Here is a 16,068-nt window from a genome sequence, read left to right as displayed (position 1 = left end):
TATTGATAGCTGGAGAGAGCCCCACAGAGTCAACAGAAACACCAAATAATCATGAATTGGTGTCCCAGCATTACACTGTTGGGATTTTTTTGTATGCCACTGCATGATGATAATCACATCAGGCCAGAACTCCATGATAGTTCTGTGACTCTTAGGGACTCCATTTGTCAAAATATTTCCAGTCTCCTTCCATTGCTTTTTAGCCTCTGAGAGAGAAAGAAGTGTTTTTCATCTCTCTCTCTTTCTTTGTCCTACTAGCTGATGGAACACGGTCAGAGTTTTTTATTTTCTTTCCTTCTCTACCTCTCCTTTACACCCTAAATTCCTGGGAGAGATAGGATTACTACTACATCTGTCTGTTTTTTCAATGCTACCCACAAAGCTTCAAAGGGGAGAGCCATCAAATCCAGGGATTTCACCAAGAGAGGCCCCCCTCAAAAAGCTGTATGTGACTCTAGAGCAGTGATACTCAGACATCAGTGGTTCGGGAGCCCAATTAGCTATTAAAGTTACCCAAAAGAGCCACAATAGTGTGAATTCATTGTTTCATTTACTACTGTACTAAATACTCATATTTAAATAGTATGACAGGGAAAATATTTAGTTTTTTTTTATATACACACATACACATATTATATACATCGCTACCTCGATATAACGCAACCCGATATAACACGAATTCAGATATAACGCAGTAAAGCAGTGCTCCGGGGGGGGCGGGGCTGCGCACTCCGGTGGATCAAAGCAAGTTCAATATAACACGGTTTCACCTATAACACAGTAAGATTTTTTGGCTCCCGAGGACAGCGTTATATTAAGGTAGAGGTGTATATATATATACATATATACATATATATAATTCTCACAGTAAACAAGTTCATAACTTAGTACAAGTTGATAACTTAATTGCTTAATAAGTAGCAAAAGCATCCTGATTGGTTAATAATTAAATCACAGTGTTTTAATATCATGTGCTGCAAAGAGCTGCAGGAAACACATTAAAGAGCCATTTGCAGCTTGTGAGCCTCAGTCTGAGTATCACTGCTCTAGAGCCACAGTTTGAGATTTGAGTATCATTGAGATATGGAAAATAATAGGAGGCCAGAAATGGTAGTCAGATGGTCTGAGTTCCTGGAGCAAGACAGATTTCTGGTTGCGGCATTCTGGGTACCTTGACATTTAGACTTTTGGGAATGTAATAAAAGAAGGAACTGCAATAGATATAGAGGGTCCTGTGGCACCTTTAAGATTCATCTGAAGAAGTGAGGTTCTTACCCACGAAAGCTTATGCTCCCCATACTTCTGTTAGTCTTAAAGGTGCCACAGGACCCTCTGTTGCTTTTTACAGATTCAGACTAACACGGCTACCCCTCTGATACTTGCAATAGATATGAGACTCTTAACGATTTCAACAGAAGCACAGCCACACTTAGGACAAATTTTGGCCACAGGCACGATGATAGGCAGACTTACAGACAAGGGAAATATGAAAGAGAAAAAAAAGGAAATGTAAAGATTACTTTAGCAACTATCCAAGACTTCTGAAAAGGCTGTCCTTCATATTCCTGCATGTCACTGTTCATGCAAAAAAAAAAAAATCTAGACTAATTAAAATTGGGGGAATGGGAAGAAAACTTATTTTGGACAGATCACTGGCTTTAAAATGCCTGACGGTTTCTGATTTAGCACAAGTTTGAGGTTTACTCAATCACTACCTCCTTAGAGAGTGTCAATTTGAAATATTGTCAATACAAAAAAAATTAGTTAAAATTGATTCAGATACTACTCCTGCCTATCAAAAGCACAAAAGTTTTTTTTTTTTTAAATAGAGAATTTTTCTCTCTCTTATCTTTTACATTACTTGCAAGTGGGTAGGTTAAAAAAATCAGACTTTGATGTCCCTTTAAAACAAAAAACTCTTCTTAAAACTTTTTCTTAAGCTAAATCAAACCTAGGAAAACTGCCCACAAAAATACCAGTCATGTTACAAACCTGTTTTTAAGATTTTATTTCATGCTGCCTTTTAACACATTCCACTGCATAACCAATATCAAAATAAGTACTTCTAGAACTTGAAATCTTGCCTTTTCTACGAGTTGGGAGGAGAAAGTGTGGAAATTGACTGTGTTAATCTGCTATTAAAAACAAATCTGGATTAAAAAGTACAATTTTTCACAACAAAAAACAAGTCCCTTTTGTTATATAACATTTTCTTTTGGGATAATTTTAAACCATGATCCTGCAACTGACCCTCCATGGCCAAACCCAAATTTTAACAGGGCTTCATGCAGCTTGCAGAACTCTGCACAATGAAAGTCAATATAGAAGCTGTACCTTAGTAAAAAAAAAGCTATGGGTTAGCATCTAAAAATAAAAATATCACAGGGTTCACCCAATACACAAGCACAAGTTCCTGAGTAACCTTCCTGGCTTACATGAACCATCAATGTATTATCATTTCTCAGTGAAAGAATCTAGCTGTCTTCTTCAATGAAAAAATAATTTAAATACATGTCTGAAAATATTAAAACCTATTTAGAGCATAAGAAGTGCAGAAAACGAAGCAGCAGAAGGGTAGGAGAAACAGTCCCCAAGACAGAGGGCTATGTCAAGCTCGGTGTGACTACATAAATGAGTAAGCTTTTTTAAAATGATGAGTGAGATTAAATGTCTCATTGAAACATACATTTGCAAAACTGATCCTAAAAGGGAGATACTTGGAAAGGAAAAAAAAACAGCCTGAAAATCAACTGAAAACGAGTGAGACTAGGTAGAAAAAAACAGCAGCAGCTCACATATATACAGCACATCTCCTCCCAAAGCATGTTACATATAATTACAGGGCACCCCTAAAATGCAGCTACCTCTGGGGTGGAGGGCAGCCACTTACAACAAAGAGCACATTACAAGACACAGGGCAGAGTGATGATGGTACAGTGGGTCTTTATTTATTTATTTTTTAAGTGTGACAGGATGTTCAACACCCCAGGTCAGAGCCAGGCACTTGTGCAAGGCCTCCTACTAGGCATGCAATTACACACCCACCACTGAGATACAGCCAGCTGAGACAGAGCAAGCTGCGGAAGACAGAGCTGTTTAAAACTCCTTGCTGTGTTTGGGGGAGGAAGGAAAGCAAGAAATGCACGAGCAGGAGGATCCCGAAGGCAAGGCTGCGGGGTAGCAGCCCAGTCCCTGCTATGGGCTCGGCAGCACGCCCAAGGGGCACGAGGTGTGGCTCAGTCTGTGCAGCAGGGCAGCCCCCCACAGCCACGTTACCTGATTAAGGCCACTACTCTCATGCTGCTCGCACCCCCCCGGGCTGGGCTGACACTAAGGGGGGAGCTGAGACACACGGGCGCTACTACAGGCTGCAGCCGGCACCCTCCTTCCCGAGCCACGCGCCGTTCTACACGCTCGCGCCGCTGCCGCCCGGCCAGACCCGCCCAGGGCAGCCCCGAGGCTGCCTGAACCAAAGGGCTTGGGGTGCGGGGCGACCCGCGCCGCTCTCCCTGCGCCCGGCCAGCGCCCTGCCCCTGCCGCTCGGGCCGCGGCTGCAGCGGCGGGCGGGTGAGCGGCGCGGGGCGGCGAGGGCTGAAATGCAGGCACCGCGCTGGTCGCCTATGCGAGGGCAGACGGGAGGCGCTGCAGGGAGGCCTGGGCTGATCCTGGGGGTGTTCGCGGCGGGCCCGCGGCTCAGAGCCGTTCCAGTGCGTGACATCAGGATGAGTCACCTCTGAGCTGTCAGCGCCTGCCCTGTGTGCTCATCCTGCTTACCGGAACCTGTTTCCCCCTGACAATACCCTCTCTAGCTAGTTATTCTTGGGAGTGATGCAGTACCCGGTGTTGTCCCTGGCACCAACAGAAGTTGGTTCAATAAAAGATATTACCCCACCCACCTTAGCGCTCTTACAGTTAAGGTTGCCAATTTTGTTTGGACATATTCCTGGAGTTTCATCACATGGCATAATCTTTAATTAAAGATTAATCTTTAATTCCTGCAGACTCCAGGACAACCCTGCTTATAGTTATCAAAGACTGCCCACTGTTTTGAATAGTGCTGAAAGTAAGACGGCTGGTTTGTTTCATTCCTATTCAACGGCCACAGTCTGGAAAGGCCCTTACCTGGCGCAATTAAATTTAAAGCAAGTTCTCCCACTTTTTGGGGGAGTAGTTAAGAAGAGTTTGGCACAGTTTACAGGCACTTGTCTCTCGGTTGCAGATGAAGGATGGCGGGGTGGGAAGTTGAAATGGGGAAGTTAGTTTGTTATTTTAAAAGTTATTAAATAAAAAACAGGAGAGTGTGTAACTCTACTCAGATGTTGAATAACAATGTCATCAGTAGATCAACAGCAGCAACAACACACCCACGCACCCTGAAACTAAGGATATTCATCTGCAGATTTGGATTCAAACTTTGCAATTCATTCCCATCATTGTAGGGAATCAAATAGTAATACTGAATACAAACACCTTGGAATTCAGATCCAGAAAAAATCCCTTTGTAAATAGTGGTACAAAGTCAACAAGGTTGTAAATATGTAACTAAAAGCAGAATATGTCACACACTCTATTTTAGCCATCTATGACGGCATAGCTTGTGGCTTCCAAAGCTACCGAACATGTCCCCAGGATAGGAGATGGGGGAGTGACCACATGTGGACAGCTCCAAATCAAGAATTAAAAGTGATGAACTGAAGATTGTGCATGGGGCTGGTAACCCCACTATGTAAACACAAACTTACTAAAGAAATAAACACTGGGAGCCATACTTGAAAAAGAGCTCCACTTCCTATGAAGTATATGATAGGCATTGGTCAAAGTTGTAAGGAAGCCTATGTCCTGAAAATTCCCTTGCTCAAGGCCAGATAAGTAATGAAAATCAGCCTTTGGAATATGAGAACTATGTACAAAGCTAAGAAAGCTATTCAAGCAATTAAAATAAATGGATAGATACCGTCTTGATGTCCTTGGAATCAGTGAGGGTAGATGGACAGGTTCAAACAAACTTCACTTTATAATATGGACACCACTTGAAGAGAAAAAGAGTGTGACCTAGAGAAACATTATGCAGAGCAATAGAAGGAGAAGCCAGATCCATCAACATGACACCTAGAAGTCTGAACAGACCAGCATAAGACCAAAATAAATGGCAGAAACTAGTAGATGCCCTATCCATCTGAGGGTGCAGGAGGATAAAGAAAAATGCTGCATATGCTGAATCAGGAGAAAGCTTCAGGGTGTATCTGTTCCCTGGTTGGGAGAGACATTCATCCAAGGAGTTTCACTTTTGGGATTATGCCAGTTGCCTCAACTGTACTGCCAGTAGGCATCCTGATCACCTGCACTAAATGCACCCTTTAGGCTAGCTCCAACCTTATCTGACTGGGTGCCACCCACCCCAGTGTTCTCATGTCTTCCTGTGGGACTCAGGCCTAGGGCTGCATGAGCTAGTGACCCTCCACTTGAATCTAACTACTATGAAAGCCATAAATGTGTTTGCCTTGGATCAACCTGATTCACAGCCTACAAAAATCAATCTGATAAACCAGGGTCAACTCCAAATGCCCATCAAATTCCCTGTGAGAATCATCTTGAAAATGAAAACAGAATGGAAACAGGATGGAAAAGACCCCCTAAGAAGACCTAAAACACGATGGATGGACGGTATCAACAGACACATGTCCTTTCACAGGCATCCTACCCTGTAACATGTCAGATTTGGCTCAGGACAGACCATCATAGCTCATTCGGTGGCCTCCCTGCTGTCCAAGTATATTATAAGAACTAACTAAACCTATCTTAATTTGTTCCCTGCCCCAAGCACTATGTGCTGCTCCAGCACCATAAAAGATATGGAATGGCTCCCTGGGGTCTTTCCAGGAGTGAAGTGTTGGCATTAGGCCAACATTAGGCACTCCTATTCAACCCTCATGCATGGCCTCCAAAACAGGGCAGTGTGTGGGGAATGGTTGGAGCACTTGGCATTTGCATTTCGGAGCTGTAGAGCATGGAATGTTGCTGTACATCCCAGTATTCCCACGCATTGAAAAATTATGAGTTAGCCCCCCCAAAAAATCATGAGAAAATTAATGGAATTTTAAAAACTAATTAATTTGGGGTTCTTTTTATTGTCCTTTGTTTTTTGAGGCATTGGGGCTCATATTTTGAGGACTTGAAACCTACTTTTTAAAAAATTCTCATGTAGACCCTCCACTTCCACTCCAGGAGCTGAGGCTTTAAGAAAATACCAAATATCAGAACACTGGTGATAAATTAGAGGAGCCCTTGGGGAGCCTTTGTGCTAGAGTCATCTTAGTAACCCAGAATTAGGGAGGTGCCAACGTGGCATAAAGCCACATAGTTTATACTATATATATATATCATCACACACAGAGAGCATATTATTGGCTCTTAGGCAACAATAAATAAGAACATGTAGTTGTTAGCATTACTGTTAAAAATAATGATGCGGTGTTTCCAAAGAGAAACTACAAGAAGATAAATCAGGTCTATTTTGGGCCTCCATATAGTGCAACAATCTACCATGCACATTGTAATTTGTAGGATCAGGGCCTAAATATGAAATACCACACAGGAGTCAACATAGCCTAGAATGAGGATTATCAACCTGGTTTTATAAATAAGTGTCAGAGACCCACAGCTACCTGGCCCCTACCATCCTTCTAAATTGTAAGGTAGTCCTGGCTAAATCCTGGAGTGATGGGAGGTCCCAGTAGGGGGAAAAGGTTAAGAACCAGTGTCCTCGATCAAAAATAAAATTGGAATATAATATTTAAATATGCCAGAATCAGTTGAGTAGGGCCTAGTAAGACAAATATAATATTTTAGGAAAATGTATAGTACATGATACAATTAAAATCAAAATGTTTGTTTTATGTAGAAGCAATCACAAGAATTTGTAAATATAAAATAAAAGTTTGCAGTTATATCCAGAGCTGAAATTGATAATACATGAAATTGCTAATTGCTGCCTTAGTTTAAACTTTTGTAAAAAGACAAAGGAAGTATTTGTAAAAGCTTCAATAAATATTTGTGAAGGCTAGGTAACCCATAAAATGGGTTGCTGGTAAATTTATTATATTTAGAATACATATGTACAGCTGAGGGTATTTAAAAACTTGCATTTATCCCATTGAACCATTTAAATGGAAATCACAATATTTTAAATAATTCCCCATTTTAAATATAGAGAAGTCCAAAATGCTGCAAACAGCATTAATAGCAACAGTGAAAAATGGCAAGTGTTTAAGGGTTCCCATTCATCCGGACTTTATACCGTACACAGCGGATACAGTCTTTCCAGCCCCTTGCTGGATTTGGGTCACAATGTAGTATGAACTGAAACAGCACATTAAAATGCATGGCAAATATATATATATGTCAAATGTATTTTTTTAAAATAACCTCAGGGTATGCTCTGACCATCATAGACTAGCAATTCACTAGACAAAACCATTTATTTTATTGATACCATTTACAAAGCAGTCTGAATTTTCTTTAATTTGATGATCATGCATTAGTACAATAATTTTATAATGTTTATTCTCAGAAATTCTTCCTTTTACTATTCAGAACAATGTAAATGATCTCAATCAGATGGCTTGGATGTAAAATGCTAGTGACTCTCAGAACGGATGGTAACTTTATTTATTTATTTATTTATTTTTGGAGTGAGGAGGGGAATGCAGGCCTGTTCTGAATTAAAACTGTAAATCCAGGGATTGTAGAGATTTTAAGTGGGATTACCAAATTAAATGAAACAATAATGCATAATAATCTCATCTAATGGGAAATAACCACCTACCTAAAGAACTGTAAAACATGTAGCACCAAAGTACTTTGTTTTTATTGCAAAAACTGTGGTTATTTTATCATACCTCTCTACATTTGCATTCTTTGAACGATGTTATAAATATGTTTTTATTTATGTTTATAAGTTCAGGAATTCAACTAGTAGCTGTGAACATTTAAAAGCTGTTGTCTTAAAAAGCTTAGCAACAGTGTATGAAAAGTCTAAGAAATCATGTACATAAATTATTCTGCCTTTTTGAAAAACTAGGGAACCCATAAAACCAGTTGCTCTAAGAAGACAGCTTTATAATACAAGTTCCAATACTTGTAATAGCTGTGTTCTAAATAGTGTATCATTCCAAGACTAGAAAGGAGAATTCTTCTAAAGTACACTCCATCCTCAAAGTCTCCATTATTAGTAATCTACCCTGATATAACACTGTTGTTCCATCTGCCAGGTCTGTTGCAGTTCATTATACATTCTTTCAAAAGACATAACTCTGTTTATAATCTACTCAGACCTTTCATTTGAAGAACAGAAGTGTAATCTCAACCAAAGGCAACAACACAGATCCTAAATTAAGAATAATTTCCAGTTCCACTGTCCTGTTGGTAAGCATAGGAGTAGAGGCAGAGAGGTGAAGTTTCAGAATCAAACCCTGGTTGCATGTGAGTGGTCTCTTTGGCTTTCATTCTGTGAGGACTACAGAGGTTATTATATTCACGTGAATAAAATAAGCAGGATTTGGCTCCTAGAATCTGGTAGCAGATACTGAGTACAGATTTTTAATAAGCAGAGGAGTTTTTCTAAATAAAACAAAAATAAAGTAAGTAAATTTTCTTACATAATTTAATACAGTCAAATTTTTAAGTATCAGAGGAGTAGTCATGTTAGTCTGAATCTGTAAAAAGCAACAGAGGGTCCTGTGGCACCTTTAAGACTAACAGAAGTATTGGAGCATAAGCTTTCGTGGGTGAATGCCCACGTCCCTGCTATCCAAAACCTTTAGAAGAAACCGCTTTATTTCATAATAACTGTGATAGTTAGAGCCTGATTCTCAGTTTCTCCATTCCTGCTCCAGGGAGGACAGGAGGCAAATTTGGCTTTAAGCTTCCTTTATGTTCCCTGTATATGGGGGCCGTGTAGGGACTTGCCCAGCCCTAAGTGTAAGTTAGAATAGATTCACCAGAGTGTAAAGCAGCCTTAATGTAACTCAGACCCACAGTTTATATGTGATAAAAAGCAAATTTTGCTTCTATTTTCTGTCTCTGTACTTGGCACCTGCATGAGAGATTGTTGAAAGCAAAACAGTAAAATGTTAAAAGCAACAGAGGGTCCTGTGGCACCTTTAAGACTAAGAGAAGTATTGGGAGCATAAGCTTTCGTGGGTAAGAACCTCACTTCTTCAGATGCAAGTAATGGAAATTTCCAGTTATATCACAGAGATCCAGAAGGGATCTCCCCCAATCCATGTGGTACAGCAGATTCTGGGAAACTGTCCCCAATCCCAGCAAAAGATCTTCCTTTAGCACACATGGTTGGTGAAGGGTGAGCTTGTGGATGGTATTCTCCTCCTCAGTGTTTGAATCCTGGGAGGGCCTATAGTAGCCCCAGATGAGCTATTCTGCCCCCACAGACCTGACATGCTGTTGCAGTCTTGACAAAGAATTCACTAAAGCCTTCATTCCACTCCACGGAATCTCGTGTGGCATTTTATAGGGGAGTGATTACAATGGTTTGTTGCATACTTCTCAGTCAGTAAAGTTGGAAAGTGTAACAATGAATTACTAGGAGGAATCTGTCAGAGGATTAGAAGAACAACAGCAGTATCCCTAATGACCTGAATGGTTAATTAAGTTCTCTCTTAAATGAGATCCAAAAATATCTTAATACCAGTATATTATGAGGAACAGTCACTTTTTGCAAACCAGAGCTACAGTGCCTATTAGAAAAAGGCCAATTATCCAGTGACTGGCAGGGAAAGCTGGACCACTAAGGTTCTTAATTAAAAGAAGATTTTCTGTTTAAGATCCCAAATCAATACCAGAATAAGGTATATATGGAGTAGACATAACATTAGAAGTGTATTTACATTTTAGAACAAAGTTTTTTGAAAATCAGCTCCTCCTTCATTTACTTGCCAAGTCCCAAAATTAGGATGTTGTGTTTTTCTTTGGAGCAGTTGGCAATGGGACACTTTTGCACTCAGTTATGGAATAGCTATGAAGTTCCACTGAAGTCAATGGGATTTCACTGGTGTAACAGAGGGCAGAATTTTGCCTACCATTATTAACACCTAAGCAGCTTACAAAGGGCAGGGAAATGCTTCCTGCTCCAATTTAGTTGTTAGTTTTGGAACAGAAAAGGTGCTTTATGTCTGTTTAATTAAGAAGCTTTGTGAAGTACCTTTAACTGCCAGTCACTGAGTAATTTCCCAGTTCTTTCCCTCCACAACAGGCAGAATGCCATATCTCTTCCTCTGGATATGTTGAAATTACATTTTGATAAAACTGGGCCTTTACAAGTGTAATGCATGCTGAGGAGTGATGACACTTGCGTGAATGGAAAGTCACTCAGAAATCCATGCCTCTCAAGGCAGGATGGTTTAGAAAGACCATGAGCAAATTCCTCTGCCATGCTTCCTACTGTGGCTACAAAAAAGCTATGGGGTAGATTCTCACAGTTCCTGCTGCTGATAGCAATGGGGCTTGGTATCTGGTGATGTCCTTAGATGACTTGCCAAGTTGCCATGCTTTTGTGTAGCTGTGAAATGTATCAATTTCCCCCTTTTCCTACCCAGTATTCAAGAAAGTGCTGTGTCTGTGACCCCTTCCTTTCACCCACTTCCCATTGCAATAGAGGCCAAAATTTGTCCCTAAGTTTGGATCATGCATGTATGTTACTTACAGGTCAGGGTCATTAATAATGGTATGGTGTTTTTCGAATCCTTTGATGGACTCTTTCAGTTCTATTAATTCAATTTTAAACTATCCTGCTTCATTGGCGCAGAAGGATAAAATCAGTCCTTTACTGAAAGCTTTATTAGAACATCATCCTCACACCATCCAATCTACTTACCTTTCCAGCAGGTACTAACTCATGTTAGAAGCTTGCTGGAGCTGTCATAATATAGCAGCTGAACATTTTTTTCATTAATCAGACTAATCTTCAGTTCACAGAACTTTTATTTTAATAATAATTGTCACAAAGAGACAGTGTCAAGGTTGACAAGTGTAGCGCTCGCAAGGGAATGTAAGGGTTACATTTTCCTGTGCCCTGTTCCTTTAAGGATTGAAGGTCTGGACTGAAGGATTGAAGGAACTAAAGGGAATAACTTAGGTTGCAGCAGCAGAGTGGTCTGTGCTTTGAAAGGACTAAGCAGCAATGGGTCTTGTGGAAGCTGTATTTGTTTGTTTTTTTGATACTGAGTTTAACAGAACTCCAGTTTTAAAACTGTCCATGGTCTGGGAGTGTAACATAGACAAAACTATTTACTCTCTTTTGTGTTTGCAAAGTCCATCTAATTTTACTGTGTTTTTTCCCCACCAATAAAGTTCCTCAGCATTTTTTTCTCCGTAAACATAAATAAATAAATCAAAATGGCTGCATCCCAGTACTCAAAAGCAATTCTAAACTATAAAACAAAACCCCATCCAATTCTACAAACATGGGCTAAACTTCACCCCCATGATTTCAATGGGACTACCTATGGTAGTAAAGTTAAGCATATGTGTAAGTGTTTGCAGGATCAGGACCCACGTTCTCCCTCCTTTCTTTCACACAAACACACACCCCCACCCACTAAGACAGGGAAAATGCTTGTGAGAAGTAAACTTTTAAATTTTAAATTTATTAGAAACAACAGTGGGTAAAAAATAAATATTTCCAAAATGGCAAAATCATACATGGAGAATTTCTGATAGGATTTTTCAAATTGCAGGGAAGTGAACTACAGCGGGCCTGATTCTGATATCACTGACACAAATATACAATAGAACCAACTCCGCAGTAAATAAAACGTGTATGTTCAGAATAAGGCCCCAAGACAACCTGATAATATAAGTTTCCCATGCAATTATATTATTTGCCTATAAAAACTCAACAGAAATTCTTCTTTATTGGTAAGTAAAAGTGTAGACCTTTAATTAGCCATCCTAATGGAAAGAAAGGAACCAGTTGGGCTCAATTAGTTGTAAGTATTTCACCATCATCTCAGACTTTGAATCAAAAGATATATGCCTTAATTTATTATAAAATAGCTGGGTCTGGCATAGCCAGGGAATTGACTTTATGGGAATAATGTTTATAAAATACTATAATATTCTACAGTAATGTAGGCCACTAATATCTCAAACTCTGTGTCTAACAATAGCAATACTGTAATGTTTTAGTTTCAGAGTAACAGCCGTGTTAGTCTGTATCCGCAAAAAGAAGAACAGGAGTACTTGTGGCACCTTAGAGACTAACAAATTTATTAGAGCATAAGCTTTCGTGGACTACAGCCCACTTCTTCGGATGCATATAGAATGGAACATATAATGAGGAGATATATATACACACATACAGAGAGCATAAACAGGTGGGAGTTGTCTTACCAACTCTGAGAGGCCAATTAATTAAGAGAAAAAAAAACTTTTGAAGTGATAATCACTGGAATTAATGGACACAAATCTGACATCAGGAATCAAAATACTCAAAAACCAGTGGGAGAACACTTTAACCTGTCTGGTCATTCAGTGACAGACCTGCGGGTGGCTATATTACAACAGAAAAACTTCAAAAACAGACTCCAAAGAGAGACTGCAGAGCTAGAATTGATATGCAAACTAGACACAATCAACTCCGGTTTGAATAAGGACTGGGAATGGCTGAGCCATTACAAAGGTTGACTCTATCTCCCCTTGTAAGTACTCTCACACTTCTTATCACACTGTCTGTACTCGGCTAGCTTGATTATCACTTCAAAAGTTTTTTTTTTTTTTTTCTCTTAATTAATTGGCCTCTCAGAGTTGGTAAGACAACTCCCACCTGTTTATGCTCTCTGTATGTGTGTATATATATCTCCTCATTATATGTTCCATTCTATATGCATCCGAAGAAGTGGGCTGTAGTCCACGAAAGCTTATGCTCTAATAAATTTGTTAGTCTCTAAGGTGCCACAAGTACTCCTGTTCTTCTTTTTGTAATGTTTTAGGCAATTACTATGGTATACATGAGTCTTTGATTTCAATCACATCGGTGAGCACTGGTCTGTCTGCTCCTGATAGAGAAGCAAGAAGGATGACCACACACTCTTGCAGAATTCAGAACTAAATGCAAAACTCATCTCTTTGAATTAGCTTTATTTTAGTAAAAATAAAGCATCAGCATTCTCACAGAGTATATATTTATTAAAAATCCCACCGATTACTTTTACTGCTAGAAGGGCTGAGAAGAGAGATTTTTATATTTACTTCTTGTGGAAGGTACTTTGATACCATGATGATGGATGACAGATAGACAGACAGATAAATATTAGCCAGGTCATGATTTTTAAGAGGTACTTTGAAATTTATTGGACTGAATTATTCGCTGACTAAGGCCCCCAATTCAGGAAGGTACTTACGAACATGCTTAACTTTATGTACATGAGTAGACCTATAGACTCCACTGGTATTGCTTACATACTTTAAGTTAGGCACGTGTTTAAGTTCCACCCTGACTCAGGGCCTTTAAGTATGTTTCAACTCACTGAAGCCACTGGGGTCTCATTGAGTAAAAGTCAACACAAAATTTTACTTATTTTTCTCTGCAATATGCTGTCTGTATCATGAAATATCTACTAAATATCTTTTACTAGCAGAAACTAATGATTTCTCTCTATTCCATATGTTCTATCTTGTCTAAATTTGGCTTTGCAAATAATTCAAACTCTTTTTGACTGCATGACATTTAAGATTGTATTCTCTTATAAGCAGAATATTCAGGGGAGAAGCAGTTCATTAATTATAGAGCTGTTTTGACCTCATTAGCTGGGAAGACAGGTGTGGCTTTGAACTACAGAAAATAAAAAAAGGAGTTTGTCACTGGAAAAATAAGCCAACCTGGAATGTTTTATAAAACTTTAGATTATACTGTATGGGGAAGAGCCTCATGCAGGAAACATAGTCTGATATTGATGCATCTGGTAGGGGAGTCTGTGACAGTGCCCTTTTAAAATAATACTGAAGTGTCAACTCTCTTGTCAACATCATGATCTAATCAGTGCAGTCTTTTTTGTTTCAGGGTCTTCCACCTTATAATTGACCCTGACATATGCTATTCTCTTTACCCGTTGGCTTTGGACATATAACTCCTGTCATGGTCAATTATTAGGTGATAGAGCCTGCAACCACTGGGACCATTGCTTAAAAGCATCCTACATAGCAAGCCCTGAAGTGATCAAATTCAAATTTGATTGAGAAAAGAAAATCTGGTCTTTTATAAAAGTGATACACTTTTTGCTTCTATATAAAAAGTGTCAATTTCCATTATTCTGTACATTACTGAGACAAACGGTGACAGTGCTATTTCTGAAATAGGTTTAAGAAATGTATGAAAGTCTGTAACAAATTCTACAGACTCTGAAATGAAGAAATTATCTGTACAAGCATATAGTATGCATATTAGATTACACTAAATTTGAAAAGCAGATCAGAATATGAGAGTGGCAAGTGGGCCAGAGCTAAAAATAAGGGTGTGTTACCTCCTTTCTTACACTTCTTTGACAGGATGCTTTCTTTTTAGGTTGTAAGAGCTTTGAAGAACAGAGATATTTTTTATTTGTCTGAAAGGTGCCTACCATACTTTTGGGTGCTACATCTATAAATACCAACAATAATTAATTTTGAGCTACAAAGAGGCAGATATACAATTTATATATTATATATATAAGCTCCCACAATTGGGTCAATAGGGTCTAGTGGATTGGGCATAGGATGAGGAGACAGGACATCTGGTTTCTATTCTCAATTTTATCACAGACTTTTTAAACAACACATTTCAATTTTATTTTGGATATTTAAAACAGAAAAAAAAAATCAGTATTTCACTTCAAATTACTTTCCGGCACCGTGGAAGAAATGACACAGGAGCAGAAGTTTAACATTCATCAGCACAGCCTCATGTGAAAGGGAATAACCAAGGATCTACATAGTTGCACAAATCCTGCAGCCTTACTGTCCCCTATGAAATCAGCCCAGAGGGGTAGTGAGCTCTATTCCAGCCTGGATACTTGGTGTGTGTGTAGGGAAGGGTGGATTTAAATTCCCTAACCTCCCTTCACTATACATCAATATAATCCTAATATTCAAGCTCTGCGCAAGTGGAGTGAATTTTACCCTATGAGAATAATCTATACTTTCTTGAACCCCAGCATATTATTTAGAAGTATCTGCCACTGATTTGCATGACTATTGCCAACTTATTTAACAATCCTATACCTCAGCAACCCATCAGAGGGAGAATAATTCTTAAATAACCCTTGTAAAGAAGTTGAGTTCTATGGATTATTAATGTATTATTTATGTTCTGAAGTACTTGATTCAATGCTATGTTTATTACTAACCTAGCCTGAATAGCCACAAATGTAATTAAACTTATCTAGACCTTTTAAAAATCCAGCCATATAGTTTGTCTCAGTGATGTGTTCCCAATAAATATCAAGCAAATGTAAAGTAAAATACTTTTTATTTAGATCAGTTTATTAATTAAACAGCCATTTAGCTAAATGTGGGTCTAAAGTCCTAGTGAAGTGTGTGCCGGACAAAAGCTTATTATTTGTACTGATTTGTCAAGTGTAAAATTGTTCCCCATCTCCAGAATAAAAATGCCTCTTCCAACATGAATACTTTGCAGTTACTCCAAGCATGTCATGTGACATTACATCCCAAACCATTATTTCATGTGTGGGTTAGTTCATGCTTCAGGTGTCACACTGTGGTCTATAAAGTAAGAAGTGTTGACACTGCTCATTTTGTGATTTAAGCACGAACCAACATACTAAAAGGGTTCTATAAAGTATACATTTCAGTATCAACAGTGTATTTTAAAAAAATCTGTCAATCTCATACTGGCCTGATCCTGTGAGAGGATGAGCATTTCAACTGCAATTGAGGAGTGAAAGCAATGTGTTATGATAGATGGGGCATGCTATGGGAATCAGGAGTCCTTAATTTATTTCCAGGCTGGCCAATGACTTACCGTGTGACCTCGGGCATGTCACTTCACCCCTCGAT

General features: G+C 39.1%; 1 protein-coding gene across 2 annotated transcripts in view; it reads right to left on the bottom strand.

Moving 5' to 3' along the window:
- DPH6 (diphthamine biosynthesis 6) overlaps positions 1 to 3,398 on the bottom strand; it is a 353,170-nt gene extending 349,772 nt beyond the window's left edge. For both annotated transcript variants that reach the window (XM_054024803.1, XM_054024805.1), the window contains exon 1: positions 3,277 to 3,398. In XM_054024803.1, coding sequence (XP_053880778.1) covers positions 3,277 to 3,299 — 23 coding nt within the window. In that variant the 5' untranslated portion in view covers positions 3,300 to 3,398. The remainder of the gene's footprint in view (positions 1 to 3,276) is intronic.
- Between the last annotated feature and the right edge of the window lie 12,670 nt (positions 3,399 to 16,068).

Source organism: Malaclemys terrapin, chromosome 4, assembly GCF_027887155.1.
Source record: "Malaclemys terrapin pileata isolate rMalTer1 chromosome 4, rMalTer1.hap1, whole genome shotgun sequence".
Taxonomy (NCBI): Eukaryota; Metazoa; Chordata; order Testudines; family Emydidae; genus Malaclemys; species Malaclemys terrapin.
Note: the sequence above shows the minus strand (reverse complement) of the source record. Positions and strands in the feature narration are given on the sequence as shown.